This window comes from Cenococcum geophilum (genome assembly GCF_001692895.1).
Source record: "Cenococcum geophilum 1.58 unplaced genomic scaffold K441scaffold_13, whole genome shotgun sequence".
Taxonomy (NCBI): domain Eukaryota; kingdom Fungi; phylum Ascomycota; class Dothideomycetes; order Gloniales; family Gloniaceae; genus Cenococcum; species Cenococcum geophilum.
Window position 1 is genome coordinate 2,009,061 of NW_027137571.1, and position 19,512 is coordinate 2,028,572.

The 19,512-nt window shown below is 33.8% G+C and overlaps 2 protein-coding genes across 2 annotated transcripts; one reads left to right on the forward strand and one right to left on the reverse strand.

The window, feature by feature from the left end:
* Window positions 1-24: 24 nt before the first annotated feature.
* K441DRAFT_657237 (uncharacterized protein) lies at window positions 25-819 on the reverse strand. The gene is made up of 3 exons (XM_067648143.1): window positions 582-819; window positions 406-517; window positions 25-310 (listed from the first exon to the last, which is right to left on the reverse strand). Exons 1-3 carry the CDS (start codon window positions 645-647, stop codon window positions 123-125), a joined length of 366 nt encoding a protein of 121 aa, XP_067506048.1. The 5' UTR covers window positions 648-819; the 3' UTR covers window positions 25-122.
* A 203-nt stretch (window positions 820-1,022) lies between these two features.
* On the forward strand, window positions 1,023-2,441 carry K441DRAFT_657238 (uncharacterized protein). Its single transcript, XM_067648144.1, has one exon. The coding sequence runs from the start codon at window positions 1,073-1,075 to the stop codon at window positions 2,183-2,185; it is 1,113 nt and encodes a 370-aa protein (XP_067506049.1). The 5' UTR covers window positions 1,023-1,072; the 3' UTR covers window positions 2,186-2,441.
* Window positions 2,442-19,512: the final 17,071 nt, after the last annotated feature.

Here is a 19,512-nt window from a genome sequence, read left to right on the forward strand (position 1 = left end):
GTAGTTACATATAAAATAATATCCTGGATAAGCTGTGGAGAGAACTCAACATTCAAATTATTGTCATTACCCTGGAGAAACAGTTTTGCTTCCAGTTCTGCGTACATACTCAAAACAACAGCCTACATCGCAGTCCTTACACCAGCAACCTGCAGCAGCCCTACAAGACCTAAAATACCTGCTGCGGGCCTATCACCGGCCCTAACATACCATCCGCTGCTCCCGAAATAGATAACACTAATCAAGGACGCGATCGCCAAATCAATCGAATCATTGAAGCCATCAGTAGCCCACTTCCAATTTACCAGACCTAAGTGTAGTCAAATTAGCTGACATGCGCTCAGACCGCCTGGTTTCAATCGAATGCGTATGACCAATTAACAAAGGAGACAGAAACAAGCTCACCCATCATAGCAAAAAACACACTCCCCTGGTACCAACTGGATCTTGCCGCTCCTAGAAGAATTGGTGGCAGGCGACGGAAGGCAGGCTCTTGAAACATGGGAATACCTTTGAACTGATGGCGGTAGTTAAAATTAAAAGTGATCACCGGGATTAAAGAGGAGGTTGAAGATACTAACAGTATGAGCAAGTGAGACCAAGACATGCGCGATTGCTGCTGTTTGGAGCAGTTTGTTAGGAGNCATGTTCAAGAGTTGACTTAAGAATTGATTTAAGCGTCTTGAGTAATTCAAGCAAACCTTAAACAGTATTTTCTGATTATTGTTGGAGATCGAGGGGTAAGGCCGGGTAGAGTTATAGTCGCCCCGAGGTTTCGGGCAAGTAGAACGAGTTAGAAGTAAGATTTAAGAATTAAAAATACAAATGTCTAGAGCAGGCTATGTTAAAACAGCAGATAGATATTATCAATTAGCTAAAGATGCCTTTTGGATTTTTACAGTATTTCTAAGGTGCGGATTGTACTGAATCATCCGTGTTTGGTTTAGCGCCTGCCTCCAAGTCAGTTAGGCGAAAACTTCGGATCAATCGCTCGCGAAGCTTGATGGTTTTTTTTTGACAACCTTAAGTTCAGAGACCGTCGAAGAGGTTCGCTACGCATCCGCCCTCCACAATGGACGATTCACTGCCAGCGCTTTTGTCTACTCTGACGACTTCCCTCGATTCTGCACTCACTGTTCTACCTGATGAGACTGCCATCCTGCCACCCAAGGAAGGCATATCCCTACTTGACGTCAAGAACGAATTATTACTCTCCTATCTACAAAACCTAGTATTCCTCATCGTCCTAAAGCTCAGGTCACAGCTCATATTTCCAGCATCAGAGAAGCAAAACAAGGATGAGCCATTGGATATTCATGATGAGGTGGTGAAGAAACTTGTGGAGCTACGGGTTTATCTAGAGAAAGGTGTTCGCCCTCTTGAAGGCCGCCTAAAATACCAGATCGACAAGGTCATACGTGCAGCAGATGATGCAGCCCGATCTGCAGTGCGGAACTCCAGTGAGCACCGCCAGCGATCGCATCATGCGCCGAAACAAAAACAGGATGAAGATCCAGAGGCCTCGGAGGTCGACCATATAGGAGAAGAGTCTAGTGGCTCGGTATCATCAGATGAAGAGATTAATGAACTGTCGTTCCGGCCAAATCCTGCTGCTTTTATTCGAACAAAGCAACCTACAGCTAAGGCGACTCCAAATGCCTCAGCTAATGATGGTATCTACAAGCCTCCTCGTATTACACCGACAGCACTTCCGACTACCAGAGGTCGGGAAGAGAGAGAAGCTCGCCGGCCTGCGAAATCGGCAACTCTTGATGAGTTCATTGCTACGGAGCTTTCAGCAGCGCCAGTCGCTGAGCCTAGCATTGGGAGTACGATAGTCTCTGGAGGCCGACACACAAAGTCAGAAAGGGAGCGAGAAGAGGAGGCAGAGCGACGAACATATGAGGAGGCAAATTTCGTACGGCTGCCAAATGAAAGCAAAAAGGACCGCGCTAAGAAAGGCCAACGGAACCGTGACGGAGGGTATGGTGGTGAGGAATGGAGGGGGTTGGGTGCAGGGTTAGACAGGATTGACATGTTGACGCAGAAGAAAGGCGGCACGTCCGGAGCGCTGGAGAGAAGTCGTAAGCGTCCAATTCAAGACGGACCCAGAGGCACGGGTGCTGAGTTGGGGGAGAGGTTCGAGAAAAGGAGGAAGATGCAATCCAGAACTAGACGAAGATGAAGGCCGTGTGGGATTTTTACTTAGCCGCCGGCCCTCCCTCCGATGCCGTCATGTCGCACCGCTCCTGTATGAAGTAGAATAATTGCAGATTTAAAGATTTTTCAGGATAGGGAGGGTAGTAGATCCTTCCTTGGCAGCAAGCCTGCCTCATTTCCAGATGGTGTTCTAACTGCGGGTAATGGGAAAATATTTAATATTTCCCCTGATAAATGGCTAGGCCCTTACCATATTCTGCCAATTTGGCTATTGTCGGTCTCCCTCAAATAAGCTATTTTGGGCAAGCAGGGCTTTCGTATCCGAAACTCCCATGGCAGAAATCTGAGTATCTCAACTATCCACCAAGATTATGTCTTGACACTTCGATTCCGGCAGATTTGGATAGTGATGTTTTGAATTTCTGCATTGCATTGCAATATCCCTTGCACCGGTACTATTATAGGATACCCCCGTAACACCTTATATATTTCTACCTATTTCTACTAACTTAGTATTTAAAGACCGATTACGAGACGGCAATCTACCGTTCTTTACCGCAATCTACTAAGTCTGTAACCGACTACCGGACCTTGCATATTACCCTGTTTCACCTGCGTCAGCACTACCCTCGTATGTCTCGGATACGTTTGAAATGAGTCATGGGCTTCGGAGTTAGGGGTCTACTTTCATGTATATATACCACTTGATTTCCATAGATTTACAATCAAGTTGCTCGTTCAATTCCACACACTGCAAAGCTTACAAAGTCTATTAAATTCTGCTAAGTTCTGCTAGGACCGCTACCCAAATCCTATCCTGCCCTATATATAGCACGGCACTTACTAACCTAGCAACTAAGTAAACGATATATACCCCTTTCTCCCGCCTCCTACCTTCTTTCCTTATATAACGTCTTAACTTTATTATATGGTTTATATAATAATAATAATTCATTGCTTAACGTCCGATTCGGATCCCTATTGGGCCCACGCGGACTACTCCTTATGTACATGTGGGGAGAAAACTCTATTTGAGAAAACCCCATGATCCATCTCCCCGCCTTTTAGGACTCGCCTGCAAGGCGCCTGCAAGGCGCCTGCGAGTCACCTATGGTGCTCCTACTACCTTACTTTTTGATCTCCTTAGGAACTACTGCTGCCGTAATAAGCCTGCGGACGCGCTAGTATTATAAACTTTACTCTACTACTATAGAGTTATTAGGGGGCGCCCGTTACTTACCCCCCCGCCCTTTATTACTATTTCCTTTATAACCTAAAACTGGTTTAGTATATTTTAGCTAATAAGCTACTAGGTAACCGCCTTAAGGCCTTTTTATATTAAGAGTAGTATTTTATAGTTCTCTATGCTAGCTACTAAGAGTATTACTTCTTAGTTAGTGTGTAAGGGGCATAATAATATTATATGTTTTAGTGTCTGTCTTAGCTAGCTATATTTACATCTTAGGCTGCCTATTAAAATACCTACCTAGTAGAGCTAATTTTTTAGTCCTATTATTCCTATTCTTAAAAGTATTACCATTATATTTTCTACCTTTATTAGGCCTTCTTAAAGCCCTAAAGTATTTACCCCCTATAGCATTAACTATACTACGGCTTAGGTTCTTTTTACCTTAGTTAGCCTTTATACCTTTCTAGCGTTGGTCTAGCTAGTATTATATTACTATAGATAGTTTCCTAGCGTTCTTTTATGCTCTACTTTAGCTCCTTTCTCTCTTTTACTGTTATCCTTATTAGCCTCTTATACGTTTTCCTTTCTCCTCTATATAGGCCTAGGCCCTAAAGTAGTACTATTCTTCTTCTGCTTTCTTTACCTGTTTCTCTAATATATCTTCCCTACTTTAGGGTTATTAGTTTATTCTCCTATAAGGCGCCCTAGNGTCCCTCTATAGTTTATTTAGGCGTGTCTTAATATACTTTATAATATTAAAGTTATATTTTTTTAATACCCTTTATATTACAGCGGCTTTAATATATAGTTATAAGGGGGGAATATTAGCTTCCTTTTTAAGCAGTACTATAGCCGTTTGCTTATATCTACCTATTATACTTTAGAGGTAGGCTATTTAGACCTTTTAGAGTGGTTTAAGGAGCGATTTAGGGGGGCCTTTCTTAGATTCTCTAATAGCCTAAATACTGGACCTATATGTTATAGTTAGCTAGACAACTACTATATATAGTAGGCGTAACCTCTAAAAGTATAGACATTATATAGAATTAATAATCCTAGATAATGCGCTATACTTAGCCCTTATAGGCTACTTACGCCGTATATATACTCTACCAAAGCTTACTGTCTACCTATACTCCTAATACTTTTAGGCCCTAAACTAGTTAACCCTTAAAGCCTTAAATGCGAATTATATGCTAGAGATCTATAGATTGGTTACGTTTTCTTATAAAATAGATTAGCTAGTATTTCTCTAATAAGAATTAGACTTTATATTGCCTTACCTATTCTATATAGGTATTATAAGCTTTCTCTAGTGTTCTATAATTCTCTACAGCTATTAGCCCGTATATAATTAGGTTTATATTATTAATAAAGCCTATCCCCTAGGTCGCCCCTTACTTAAAGAAGTTAAGTAGGTTGCTTATAAAGAAAAGGAAGAGTATAGGCAAGAGGGGTAATCTTTATGGTATTCCTATTGCAACTATAATAGGGGGGCTTTAGTATCCGCTAAAGACTAGTAATATTTCTTTTTAACCTATAAACCCTTAAATAAATTATATAATCTATTTTAGGAAGCCTTTTGCCCTAAAGATATATAGGAGACGCTTATAGGGTATATTATTATAGGCGCTACTAATATCTAGGCTAAGTATTAATACTATAAAGTCCCTTTATATCGCCTATATAGATTTAATAGTGGTAGTAAGTAGCGTAAGTGCTAATAGTGTTAAGCGGTTCTTTCTTACCCCTATTTAGCTTTATAATAGTAAGGTATATTCCTTAGCCGTATCTACTATATAGTCCGCTATTACCCTTTCTAAAATCTTACTAAGGGTATTCTCTAAGGTAATAGGGTGGTAGCTCCCTGGAAATAAGTAGTCTGCTTTACCTTCTTTATATAGGATAAACGTTATTATAGCTCTTTTAAGTCTTAGGTAGTAGCCTATTATAAAGTATACTTTAGCTATATCTGTAAGCTAAGGTGCTATTAGTAATCCGTAGGTCTTTAGGGCTTTATTTAAAATCCTATCTAGTTCTAGTACTATATTATTTAAAAGGCGGCTAATAGTTTTGGCCATTTCTTTGGTTATTATATCGCTGTTAACCTTAGGCGAGTTACCAGTGCTTCGCCTATAAATATTGCTAAAGTTTACTAAAACTAGTTAAGGGAAAAATCTTTCTATAAGGATCTTTGCCTTTTTATTATTGTTACTTATAGCTAGTAATTTACCTAGTCTTTATAGGGGCGGAAGGTATAGATCTTTTACTAAACGTCCTATCTTTCTTTTTACCTATTTTATTATTTTTTAAAGACCTTTATTATAGGGGAGGCTTAGGTTAATAGTATACTTATTTATAAATCGTCTCTAGCTATCCCTTACTTCTTTTTTTAGGGTATTCTTTAGCTGGTTTCTTATGTCTTTGTATTATCTCTTATCTTTAGGATTATAGCTACTTATATATTTTCTTTTTACTTATTATTAGCTAGTAATAAGAACCGCGTATTATGTAGACTATACGTATCGCGTATAGGGGCTCGGTTTTGAGACTAGGTAGTGCTTTTTAGCCCATTTTTAATTGCTACCTAGATCCTTTTTAGTCTTCAGTTAATTTCCTTAGGGGTAGCTAATAAGCCTCGCTTATTTAGTATTGGGTAGATTTCTTCTAGGTCTTAAAGTTATTGTTTAACTATATTAAGGAAGCTATTTATCTTAAGCTTTCTTATTATATATCTTTTGCTATTTAGTTACGCCTTAATATCTAGATCTAGCTATATTTGGATAGGAATATAGTTTAAAGTAAATACCTATTCTTCTTTAGGGTTATACCTTTTAAGTCTTTAGTATAGGCCTTTGTCTATAAATATAAGGTTAATTATACTTCTAGTAGTGCCTTATTGCCATATAATTGCCCCTAGGGGGGTAGCTAGCTTAAGGCCCTAGGTGTCTATAGCTCTTAATAGGTACTTTACCTATTATTTAGTAGCAATATAGTTACCCCCCTACTATAGGTAGTAGAGGTTTATATCTCCTAATAGGATAAACTCTATACCTTTAGTTTTAAGTAAGCTTATTACTAATATAATATTCTCTATTTATAGGATTCCTTTAACCCTAGGGTTATATACGTTAATAATCTGTACCAGTCCCTTATATGTCTATATTATTATAACTATAATATTTAGGTTAACTACCTGCTATAACTATAAGGATAGGCTAATAGTTTTATTAATTATAAAGCATATGTATATAGCTGCTTTTGGTTTATATAGGAGCTGGAATCCTTAGGGGCAGTATATTAATTATATATAGGCATTATAATACGGCTCTTATATAGTAAGGATATAGTGTTTCTCTAGGTCTAGGCTATCTAGTAAGGGCCTTATAAGACGGTGGTTTATATTACCGTAGTTATACTATATAATAAATAGGTAGCGGACCCCTAATAAGGGTCTTTTACCTCTCCTTTATTTCTTACTTCTCCTATTTCCACTTTCTTTAAAATATTTAGAACTTCTATCTCTTATATCTACACCCTAGTTACTACTTATTTTATATAAAGCTTTTTATTTCTATATTTTATATTCCTACTAGCGCTTCTATATTTAAATCTATTATTATCTTTAGTTCTTTCCCTATTCTTACTAGTTAGCTATATACCCTTTAAGAGTTAGCTATAAATATTATATTTACCGCGTTAAGTCTAATTCTTAATTATCCTAGTCTTAAGCTTGCTATAGCTGTCTATAAAGGTCTTCCTATAGAGTATCTTCTCCCTTATATCCCCTATAACCCTTATATCCCTATATAGTCTAGTAATATCGCACGGCGTCGCTTCTAGCCCGTTAAGGCTTGGGATAGCTAGCCTAGCCCCCTAGTATTAAAGGTAGGAAACGCTAAAAAGGCACCTACGCCCCCCTAGCTTATTGCCTATTGTTTCTATTTATATAACCTAGTATATAGTTATTTTTATAGCTATTAAGCCCTTACCTTCCGTCTCCTATATTTAATGCAGTCTTCTCTTTCCTACGCCTTATATATACTTTAGTAGCAGTTTACGCATTTTATTTAGTCTTAATTTAAGTAGTATCTTATATTATGGAGGCCTATATAGTAGCCGTAGTATACCTATACTACGCATATAGATTAGGTGTGTCCCTATTATATATAGCGATAGTATTATTCTAGGTAGAGTTTATAGTTATAAAGCCTTACGTTATATATAAAGCTATTTATAATAATACTTTTTTAGATAAGGAGTTTTTATATCCCTAATATGTATGTGCTAATAATAAGGGAGCTATGCGTTTAACTAGCGTCTCCCTAATAAGTCTTTAGCGACCCTTATATTCTCTTATTATTCTTATTATATACTTAGTTTATATTTTCCTATTAAAGCTATTAGATTTAGGTAATCTTAAGTCCTAGTATAAGGCGTTCCATTTATTTTACTATCTTATATATAGTTGCTATATTATCCGCCTAATGTCCTTTTTTTACCCTAAGGCTTAGGGGGACTACTAGGACTTTAACTGGGTAGTTTTTATAGAGTACTTTTATACTAATACGTTCTCTTAGCCTATCCCCTACCTTTACGGCTCATTCCTTTGCCTATTAGTCCCTTAGGGTAACTCTAATATTTCCGCTTTTAAGGTATTAGATTATAACAGTATTATAAACCTTTTTATAAATCTTTATAAGGACTTCTATTTCTAATTATCCCTTAAGCCCCTCTACTTTTTCTATATTTAGTTATATTATAATTATATACTCGGTTATTATCTTTAGGGGGGTAGATACCCTATACTATAGAAGTATAGCTATAGTAGCCTAGGTGCGGTTTACCGGTAAGGAGGGGTTTTATTTATTTTTAATTTTGCTTAGCCGTTAGAGGATTTAATTAAGGGTTTACTAAAGGGGCGCCTAAGGTTTACTAGACTAGCGGAGCTATTCTACTAGCTATATTAGTTTATTATAGCTAACGGTTATTCCCCTATAACTATAGATACTAGACGCGTCTAATAGGCTTTATATTTTATTAGATGCCTTCTTAATAAAGGTCTTCCCGCTTTATAGTGTGGTATTTGCCTGTTTTTATTATAGAGGTTTATTGCTAGGCGTGGTTCTAGTAGACGCGCGCGAATATAAACCACCGTCGCTTAATATATGCCTCCCCTGCGATATATGCATCTTAGGGGGATTCTCTAGGTGTTTTTCAGGGTTCTTTTGGTTGGTTTTGGTCTTTTTAGGCCGGGTGCAGCAAGAGCTCCTTTTTTAACACTTTCTTAATAAGAGAGTTATAAGCCTTAATATATACAGTTAAGTGAAATAGCCGAGACACCCCTAATCTATATACTTATGGGTCTAATAGGGCTCTTTCCTATATAAATTCTCTACTTTTTATATGGTTTATATACGTAGCTTAATAATATCTACTTCGCTATATACTATTATCACTTATACTTACTCTATAATATCTCTCTTTATAGTAAATCTTAGAATTACTTAGCGTTAATCTATTAGGTCTATACGTTAAGCTTATTAACTATTATATATCTATATACCTAGCATATTAACAAGTCTACCCTAGTATTTCTTATAAGGCTTTGTTATATATACTATTATATTATTTAAAAACTATAGAGGCTATATAGCTAATATTACGGCTAATAGAAAGTTAAATAATACTAAATATTTAAAAAAGCCTTTTATAGAGCTTTTAATAAACATTATAAAGAAGTATCGTGATAGTAAGGATTAGAAGAGACTTAAGCATCCTTTAAGCATTAGAAATGGCTGCCCTCTATATAAAAGGAACCTACTACTAATAATAATACCTTTAATTAAATACCGTGAATATAGAATTGAATATTTACATTATTCAGGCGATATTAAGCTTTAAAGTCGCGATTAATCTAAAGCTTAATTGTGATAATAAGGAAGACGATTTGGAAGGTTCTAATTGGCTCGGTTAAAAGTGGCCTTAATCCACTAGCTTATGGGATAGGCTGTATCGGGAAGTCCGTAATTAGGTGACGATTAGTACATTAGTTATGACATTAGTTGCTACAGTCCTGCAATCTTGCTCATGTCCGGGTAGAATGTCTGTGGGAGTTCTGACGACGACCATCGTTTATTAGAGCGAGCAAGAGCTAGTTAGCTTTAACCTAGGTCTAGGGGTTGCCTTACTGGCAGTAATGCAGATGGTTCGGTTCTATTTTGGATTGGTTCGGTTTTCTAATATTTAAATCTTAAACCGGTTCGGAGCTTTGATTGGTCTAATTTGGATTAGTTTTAAGGTTTAGCGCGAACCGGTTTAACCAGTAAAACTAAATCTAGAGGTAGTATAGAGCCTTAGTGATAAGCGGGTGGACGCTATATAAGGAGTTAAGCCTATTAAATCCGCTATACACTTACCAAGCTATATATTAAGGATTGTTTTATAGTATAGTAACACCCCAATTTAATCCGCTAAAGCCTTATAGATGACCCTTATCGCGTTACTTTTATTACATTACTCTTATCGCGTCGCCCTTATCGCGTCGCCCTTATCGCGTCACCCCTATTATCGCCCTCATTGCTGCCCTTATTATTTAATACCGCAAATCCTATAAAGAGCTCCGTTACTACAACCGGCCGAACAACGCGTGGAGGTAGTAGTAGTTATACTAGTAGTAGCCGTGCTACGGGTAAGGCTCCTACTGTTCCTTAAAAGCGCGTTAGTAAGGCCTCTAGTAGTAGAAAGTAGAAGCGCTAGAAGATAAAGATAAATACAGTTAAACTAGAATCTCTTACCTATTACGAATCTAAATCCAAATCTAAGCCAGAGCCTCCGCTATTACGCCTAGCAACTAAGCTAAAACAAATTAAACTCTATAGCTAGTAGTACTAAAGGACTAATAAAATCGCTAGACAGAAGCGTGGTAAAAAAAGTCCTTATATATATGGGGTAAGGAAAAAGGCTTCGCGACCATCCATGAGACTACAGGAGTTAAATACTACTATTGCTGTCAGTGTTTAGATAAGAAGAAGGATATAACGTATAAGCCGCTTAGTAAGAGAATCCGTTCTCTATACTACCTATTTACTAATTAGTAAATAGCGCTTAATAGCAACTCTATTATTCTTAGCCACTAAAAACGGGCTTACTAACTTAATAAAAAAGGCAATTTAATTAAGCCTAAAGGAATAATTAAGCAGTATATTAAGCAGTAAGACTATATCTAGAATATATAGTTTAAAGCTTTTAAACTTATGCTAATTCGCTAGCTAGTATACTGCTATATTGCTTACTACTAAATTAAAAATGCCTACTTCCTAGAAATGGTTTAGTATATGCATAAGGGCCTAGCGAAGTTAATCCCGTTACGTACTATAATTCGCAGCTAGGTAGTAAGCGAGTTTAGGAAGTAGAAAAGACAGCTATAAGATAACTTATAAGACGCTCGATTAAATATCTACCTATCCTTTAACCTTTAGACGTCACCAAACTACTACATAATTATCGCGATAGTTACTTACTATATTAATAAAAACAGCCTCTAATAGATAAAGCTTCTTACTATATAACGCCTTAAGGGCGAATATAGCGGCGCGAACTAAGCCTAGATTGTTTTAGATATAATCAGCAAGTATAAGATTAGTAGAAGAATAGGATATTTTATGCTTAATAACGCGTTAAGCAATAATACGGCTATAGATTTAATACTTAAAACGCTCTATCTAAAGATATTAGAAAAGCAGCGGAAATATTATTAACTACGGTGTCTTAGCTATATAGTTAACCTATATGCGCAGGCGTTTCTTCTAGGTAAGAAGGCGGACACTACACTAGAGGAGCTTAAGCTGGCTTATAGTAGGCACAACTTTAAGTTAATCGCGAAGATCTAAAGGAAGTAGGGCGCTCTTAGACGTCTATACAACATTATACGGTATATCTGGATATCGCTATAGCGTTAGGAGGAGTTTCGGAGGATTATAGTAGGGGGGGAGTAGTTAGAATTTAATATGCTTAAGGTAAGTATATAGGCTCTAGATAAGATTTGGCGATATTCACCACCTAGTAATATTAAATTACACAGGTCTAATTAGCTACGGCGTCGGATTTTATAATATCCACCCTATAGTCGCAATATTTAACCTTTTACTAACTTCTCTACTAGCTTATCTAAAGCAATACGACGCAATGGAATTTATATTTTAGCTCTATTATACAAGCTATTAATTATAGGCCCCGTATATAATAATTCTACAACAGCTATATACTAAAACGCGGTAAGGGTATTAAAAACAATTAACTTACTACCTACCACTGGTTTCTACTTAAAAAGCTCTCCTCTATCCTCTAACCATTCTATAAAGCTACTATATATAGCTAGGGCCATAAGTATATACTCTACCGCTAGTTTACTACTATAAATTAGCTTTTTAACTATACCTATAATGCCTAGATCGATTTTTAAGAACTTTATATTAAATATAGCAACCATAAAGAATACATCTATCTTAAGGCAGCGGCCTACGCGTTATAGGAGAAGTATAAGAAGTACTATAAGCTTGCAGATAATAGCGCCGCATACTATACTATATAGGTGCTTTTACCAGACAAGAAGTAGTAGTAGTTTTACTAGAGATTTAATTATAATAAGAACAAGACGAACTAGCTTAGTAGTAATCCTAAGGATCTAGAGGATCGCGGAATTTAGGGCCTAGTAAAGGACCTCTAGCTAGAGGAGTATAAGGGCAAGTATAGTACTCCCGTAGTTATTAAGCTTCTACCGCTAATACCCTTTATACATAGTAAGACATTTAATGGCTTAGAAAGCTATAAGCAGATTAAATTAGTACCTCTTAGAAGAACTAACGCCTACTAAACCTATATTAAAAGCGACCCTAAGGAAGCCGACGATCCTCTAGCTTACTAGAATAGCCTTTACCTCTTACAGCCTAACCTTACTCGATTCGCCCTTAATATACTAGCTATACTATTAATAAGCGCTAAATATAAACGCGTATTTAGCTCCGCCAAGCACCTTATTACTAACCCCTAAAACCGCCTTAAAGCCAATATTGTTAAAGCAAACTATTACGGACGCTTTAAGTACAATATTATGACTACTAGGAGAGGAGTTAGAAGAAGCTAGTTAGTTAATTTAGGCATAGTCTAGAATGGAGCCAGTAGAACTATATAATAAGGAATAGTAACTAAGGTTATATAACATACTACGTATTAAATAAGAGGAATAAGAGGAACTTATGTACCTTATATATAAGATATATATTACGTATAAAGAGGATTTTATAGAAGTATGGTTGTGTATTTAAGGATCCTTAATCCCTACCTAAATAGTTCCTTCTTTATAGTAATTCTTAGAATATAATTAAAGTTAATTTATTAGGCAACTACTCCACCAGTTATTATTACGTTATTAACTTTAATTTATATTACCTATACACCTAGCCTATTAACGAGCCTATTATAGTTCCTGCTATAAAATTCCGTTATATAATTACTACCTAGTTATGGTATTAAATATAGAAAGTTAAACAATATACTACTAAAAGCACTAACTACAACGCTATTAACGGCGGCAACTACTTTAAGGTTAGGTAATGACACTAGTATAGCAGATACTAACTTATAGCAACCTATAACGGTCGGATAGTTATAAGAGGTAATTAACTAGTTAATAACTAATAATGCGGCGCTAGAAGAAAGGGTTAATAGGATAAGAGCGGTAAGGGTTAAGCTACTATTAATTAAAAGATTCTTAGGAGAAAGATTAAAGCTTAAAGGATTCCTTATATAAATGCACTTTAAGGTTATATAAGAAGGAGCTAAGCTACTAACACCTATAGATCGAATAGCGTATGCGGGACTATTCTTATTAGAAAGGGCACTTAAGTAGTTTAAGCCTTACCTTACGGAGATATAAGTAAATGGTATAATAACCACTAATTAAGACGTATAGTTTATATTTATAAGCTAGGAAGGGTTTATAGAATAACTAATATAGATATTTAGAGACCTAGAGGCAGTAACTATAGCGGAAAGAAAACTCTAAAATATTACGCAATAAACCTTAGCAATTAAGTACATAACGTAGTTCCAAATATTAGCAATATAAGTAGAGTGGAATAATAGGGCGCTTATAGTACAGTATAAATAAGGACTTAAGGCTAAAGTCTAGGACGTAATTATCCTAATAGAAGATACGGACACTCTAAGGGAACTAATAAATTAAGTAATTAAGATTAATAATTAGATCTACTAAAGGGAATAGGCTAAGAGAGGCTAGGATAGAGTTTTATAGTTATATAAGGCGTAAAGTATATAATAACTAAAGCTAAGTTAAAAACTATAGTATAGCGCAGAGCTAATAGACCTAAGTAGTACTAAAGAAGCCTATAAGAGATAGAGTAAGAAACCGTAAAAACCTAAAAGTTAAGGATCTAGTAATTATAGGACTAAAGAGTAGAGGCTAAACTAGGGATCTTAATAGTAGAAGATGTTTAGGCGGACTCTATAATAAAGTTAATAGTTTAAAGATAGAGCTTATATAAATTATAGAAAACAGGGTCATTTCGCGAGGGATTATAAAGATAGTTAAAATCACTATATAATAAAGGGAACCCGACTACTAGTAGACGATATATATATAAAGGGACGATAATATACTATAAGGAACAAAAGAATATTTAATTAAAAGTTTTGCGTTTTATTATAATAACGTATACTAAATTCATAAGGACGCTAAGTACGGCGTAAGCTACTAGCTATAAGAGCTATATTTAGCGGAATATAAAGAAACCAATAAACCAGTTCGTAGATCGGATATTAAAGATAATGAATTTAACGTAGGTAAAACATTTTATAATAATAAGGCAATAAAGGCGGCTTACTAGGAGCACGTAGACCTTAGAGATATTATACTAGAAGTAGAGGATAATTCCACTATAGAATAGGGAACATTAGTAGGGATTAAGACCCCACTAGATATAATATCTATTGCTTTATAAGATATAAAAGAAATAGGATAGTAAGCTATTTTAGCACTTAATAAAGGCAAAAAGCCAAAGGCTTAAGATTCTTAAGATGAGATAAGAGACGACTAAAATTCTTAAGATAAGATAAGGTAAGCTTAAGGACCTATAATAGATAATAACCAATAAAGTAGAGTAGTAGCTTAGTTTAAAGATATACGAATAAGCTCGGGATAAAGTTTCCTATAGATATAAGATTCTTAAAATAAGATAAGTAAAATTTAAGACTCTTAAGATAAGATAAGAATACTAAGTGAGCCTAGTTAGATTAAGGCTAGAGTAAAGCTTAAGATAGAAGTAAGCTTGGGATTATAAATCTAAAAGGGTTAAGAATTTAGAGTATAAATAAGGACACTTATAAATAAGAGGTAAGAGGCTTCTTTATAGATTAGAGAATCTATAATATAAATGGTAGTTAGACTAAGAGACAGATATATAGACCTAAAGGACTTATTAAGGGAATATAGTGTTCGGCCTAAAGATTAAAAAGTTAATACTAAGATTAAGAAGCAAGAAGACTTTAAGGATCCACTTATAAGATATAAAAAGAAAGAAACTATAGAAGAATTTAGAGCAAGAATTACCTTATAGTAAAAGTAGAAACTAGATAAGAGATTTAGCATATTAGGATATATAAGGGATAGAGTATTAATATAAAGAATTACTAATAGGCCTAGAGTAGGCATACTAAGAGCTAAGTGGCTTACCGAACTAGAATAAGAAGAGGATTTAGGGATTCTAACTAAGTTTAAAGAACGATATATAAAGGGCTATTATAATATAGTAATAAGGAGATACTTCCTTACGGATAAGCTATATACACTCCAGCAGCTATACTAAAAGTGGTATAGGCAAAGGCATAATAATAAGTAAGAAGATTTCTATATATAGTTAGATAAGAAAGTTATCTAGGACCACCTAATTACGGAAAAAGTAATAAGTTATATTAAGGGAGCCTTAATTATAATATTAAAGGATTTAGAGGAGCGTTTAGAGGACTAGAGAAGTAAGCAATATATCTTAGTACCTATAAATAAAGTCACGACGTTTAAATTAACAAGGGAGAGGTTTAAACTTAAGGATAAAGACGAGTTAAGAGTTAACTTAAAGCACCTAGTATATTATATATTGACGTGGATTATATACGTAGATAATATATATAATATACACAGAGCACTAAAGGATAAGTATTAGAAATACCCTATAAGAATATATTAGTTAGCAGAAGAATAAAAGTATTAAAACGCTAAGTATATATATAGTTGGCATCTAGTAAAAGTTTAGGAGTTAGGCGACTTAATACTTTAGCCAGAAAGATTCCTTATAGAAGAATGCCTAGACGGATAATAGTAGTGGAAATACCTAAAGAATACGTATCTATAGTATATTAAAGATAAGAAGCAAACTAAGTATTAGCTAAAGTTAGACTAAGTATAAATAGGATTAAGCAGCTAATAGTTAGGAAAAGTAGAGGCCTATAGGACCAAAGGGAGCTAGTAGTAGACCCTTAGACCCTTAAAGGAATTTAAGGATAACACCTAAATTTATAAGTCAAATAGTAAGATTAATAGTTTAAAGCATTAATAGATAGTAGAGTAATAAGAAACTATATCTCACTAGTAGCAATTAAGAGAATAGGTTTACTACATAGGAAAAAGGAGCACTTTTACCTATTAGTAATAATTTTAGAAGATCTAATAGCCTATAGAGGAGGCATTATTAATCTTAAAACAGGACTAATTTAAATAACTATTAAAGGGAGACAAATTAAGATATCTTTTAATATCCTACTATTAGGACGGGATAAGGCAGTATTAAAAATGCCTTAGTTATAGGAATATAATCTAAAGATCGATTAGATTATAGGTTAGGTTAATATTAAGGATACTTAATAATACAAGTTGCGATAACAAGCTAAGTTAGTATAGTACTAAGTTAGAGCAATATATAAAGAGACTAAGCGAGGCTTAAGTTATATACTAAAAAGATACTATAAGTATGGTAAGAAACTATAATTACCGGAAAGTAAAAAGCTATTAAAATATATAGCGTGGGACTATAAGATAGAGTTAGAACTAAAAATAAGTCTAAAGTTCTTTCTAATCTATAAGCTTACTAAAGAGAAAGGTAGAGCACTAAAAGAGTTTATTTAGAAAAACCTATAAAAGGGATATATTAGACTATCGCAGTTATTAGCAGGTTATCCAGTACTATTTATACTAAAGAAGAATAGTAAACTAAGGCTGTATATTGACTATAGACAGTTAAACAGCATTACTAGGAAGGATAGATATTCTTTACCCTTAATTAGCGAAATCTAAGATAGGATAGGCAATGCGTAAATCTTTATAAAGATAGATCTAAGATAGGCATACTATTAGATTAGGATTAAGGAAGGTAACGAATAGAAGGCAGCCTTTAAGTTAAAGGAAGGACTATATAAGCTATTAGTTATACAGTTTAGGCTTATAAACGCACTAGTAACGTTCTAGAAGCATATTAATAATATATTAGGAGAATACTTAGATAAATTTGTTATAGTATATCTTAATAATATTATTATCTACTTAATAACTAAGAAAGAATATAAGGAACACATTAAATAGGTCTTAAAGAGACTATAGGAAGAACAGATGCTAGTAGCAATTAAAAAATATAAGTTCTTCACTAGGAAGACCAATTTCGTTAGATTTATTATTAAACTAGGCCAACTTAGTATAGTTCTAAAAAAGATTAAGGCTATAGTAAATTAGTAAGAACTAGAGAACGTTACGTAGTTAAGATTATTCCTAGGGTTTTATAATTACTATAAAAGGTTTATAGCGCAGTAGTTAAAGGATATTAAGCCATTTACGTAATTAATAAAGAAAGAAGAACTATAGGTATAGGGAGAGGAGTAATAAAAACTCTTTAAAAAAGTTAAAAAGTTATTTACCTAGGAGCTAGTTTTTAAAATCTATTAACTAGGACTAAAAACGGTTATAGAAATAGATATATTAGACTATATACTAGGGGTATACTTTATATAAAGGTATTAAGATAAATAGCATCTAGTAGCATATTATAGTTAAAAGATAACACTACTAAAGTTAAACTATAACATTTATAATAAGGAGTTATTAGGTATAGTTATAGTATTAAAAAAATAAAGAGTATTCTTATAAGGTAACGTATTCCACCATCGAGCCGGCAGAACCATTGAGCCGGCAGATCCATTTCCCCACCAAAAATCGTAAAAATCACAATATAATATCTCAACAACCACTTAATAATAAATTCTAATAATTTAGATTTAGACTTTTATATACACTCTGCAGCTTCTATTAAAGTTGCATAGTAAATAGTTTAGTAGTTTTTAAGGTATTAAAATTTGGGGGCCAAAATATAGCCAAATTACTATATCTTAAAAACTACTAAACTATTTACTATGCAACTTTAATAGAAGCTGTAGAGTGTATATAAAAGTCTAAATCTAAATTATTAGAATTTATTATTAAGTGGTTGTTAAGATATTATATTGTGATTTTTATAATTTTTGGTGGGGAAATGGATCTGCCGGCTCGATGGTTCTGCCGGCTCGATGGTGGAATACGTTATAGAAAAACTATTTATAGTTAAGATAGATTATAAGAACCTAACGGGGTTCCTAATAATAAAAGAACTTAATTAAAGATAGGTTAGATAGGTAGAGATACTTATAAAATACTATTTTAAAATTTAGTATACTAAAAGTATAAATAATATACAAGTAAACGCTTTAAGTTATAAAGCTAAACTATAAAATAATAAAAAGCTATTAGGGGCTTTATTACAAAAAGATATAAACAGATTAATTAGATATAATTACCCGAAAATTATAGCAACTTAGGAAAATAATAAGTTAAAAAGAGTTTATAAGTTACCAGAAAGCTTTTAGGCATAGAGAATTCTAAAAGTATAATTAGAAGATCTATAGATAGATATATACAAAAATTAAGAAGTAAAGTATATCCTAAAAAGCATAGTAGAGCAATTTATAAAAGATTTCTATAAGGGATTAACTTAAGGATATAATAGAGCTACGGGCTTAGTATTAAGACTTTAAGAGGAGTATATTATTAACGGAATCTAGGGCTTAGCGCGAAAAGTTATAAGGGAATATCTAGATTGCTAAAGGAATAAATTAATAAGGTATAAGCTATATAGAGGGCTATAACCTATTAAAACACCAGAGAGATTATAGAAGGTTATATTATAGAACTTTATTATTAAGTTACTAAAGTTAAGAGACCCTATTACCAGACAAGACTATAACGCGATCTTAGTAATAGTAAACAAGCTTATAAAGTAGGGATACTTTATAGCGTATACAGAAGAAATCTTAGCGGAAGATATCGCTAGAATCTATATTAAAGAAGTATTTATAAAATACGGAGCACTAAGTAAAATTATATTAGATAGAGATTTAAGATTTATAGTAGTATTTTAGAAGGTATTCTTAGCGGAATAAGGAGTTAGAGTAGTAACTTTTACTATATATTATCCGTAGATAGACNATTAAATAAAAAGATTAAATTAGATACTAGAGTAGTATTTAAGGCATTATATTAATCACGTATAGAATAATTAGGTATCGTTATTACTAGTTATATAGTTTATATATAATATAACACCTTAAAAAGGAATAGGCATATTACTATTTAAGGCAAATTATGGATATAAGCTAAGAATATTATTATTACTATAATAAGTAAAGAAAATAAGTAGTATAGCTAAAAAAAGAATAAAGACATTAATAAATCTTTATATAGACCTTATAGAATTAGTAAAGAAAGTATAAAAGAGAATAAAAAAGTACTATAATATTAAGAGATCTAAGGGACCAGATCTTAAGGAGGGAGATAAAGTGTAGCTATTACACAAAAATTTTAAGAGTTAACAACTAAGTAAGAAGTTAGACTATATTAGACTAGGACCTTTTAAAATTACGTAAAGGATTTTACTAGTTATATTTAAATTAAACCTACTAGCTAAGATAAAAATCTACCCTATATAGCATATTATAATACTAGAGCCAGTATATAGGAATATTAAGCTACTAGTTTACAAAGTAGACATATATAGAGGATAAGAAAAAAA

What these genes read in the sequence shown, in the direction of transcription:
- K441DRAFT_657238 (XM_067648144.1), top strand. Translation starts at nt 1,073, where the DNA reads ATGGACGATTCACTGCCAGCGCTTTTGTCTACTCTGACGACTTCCCTC.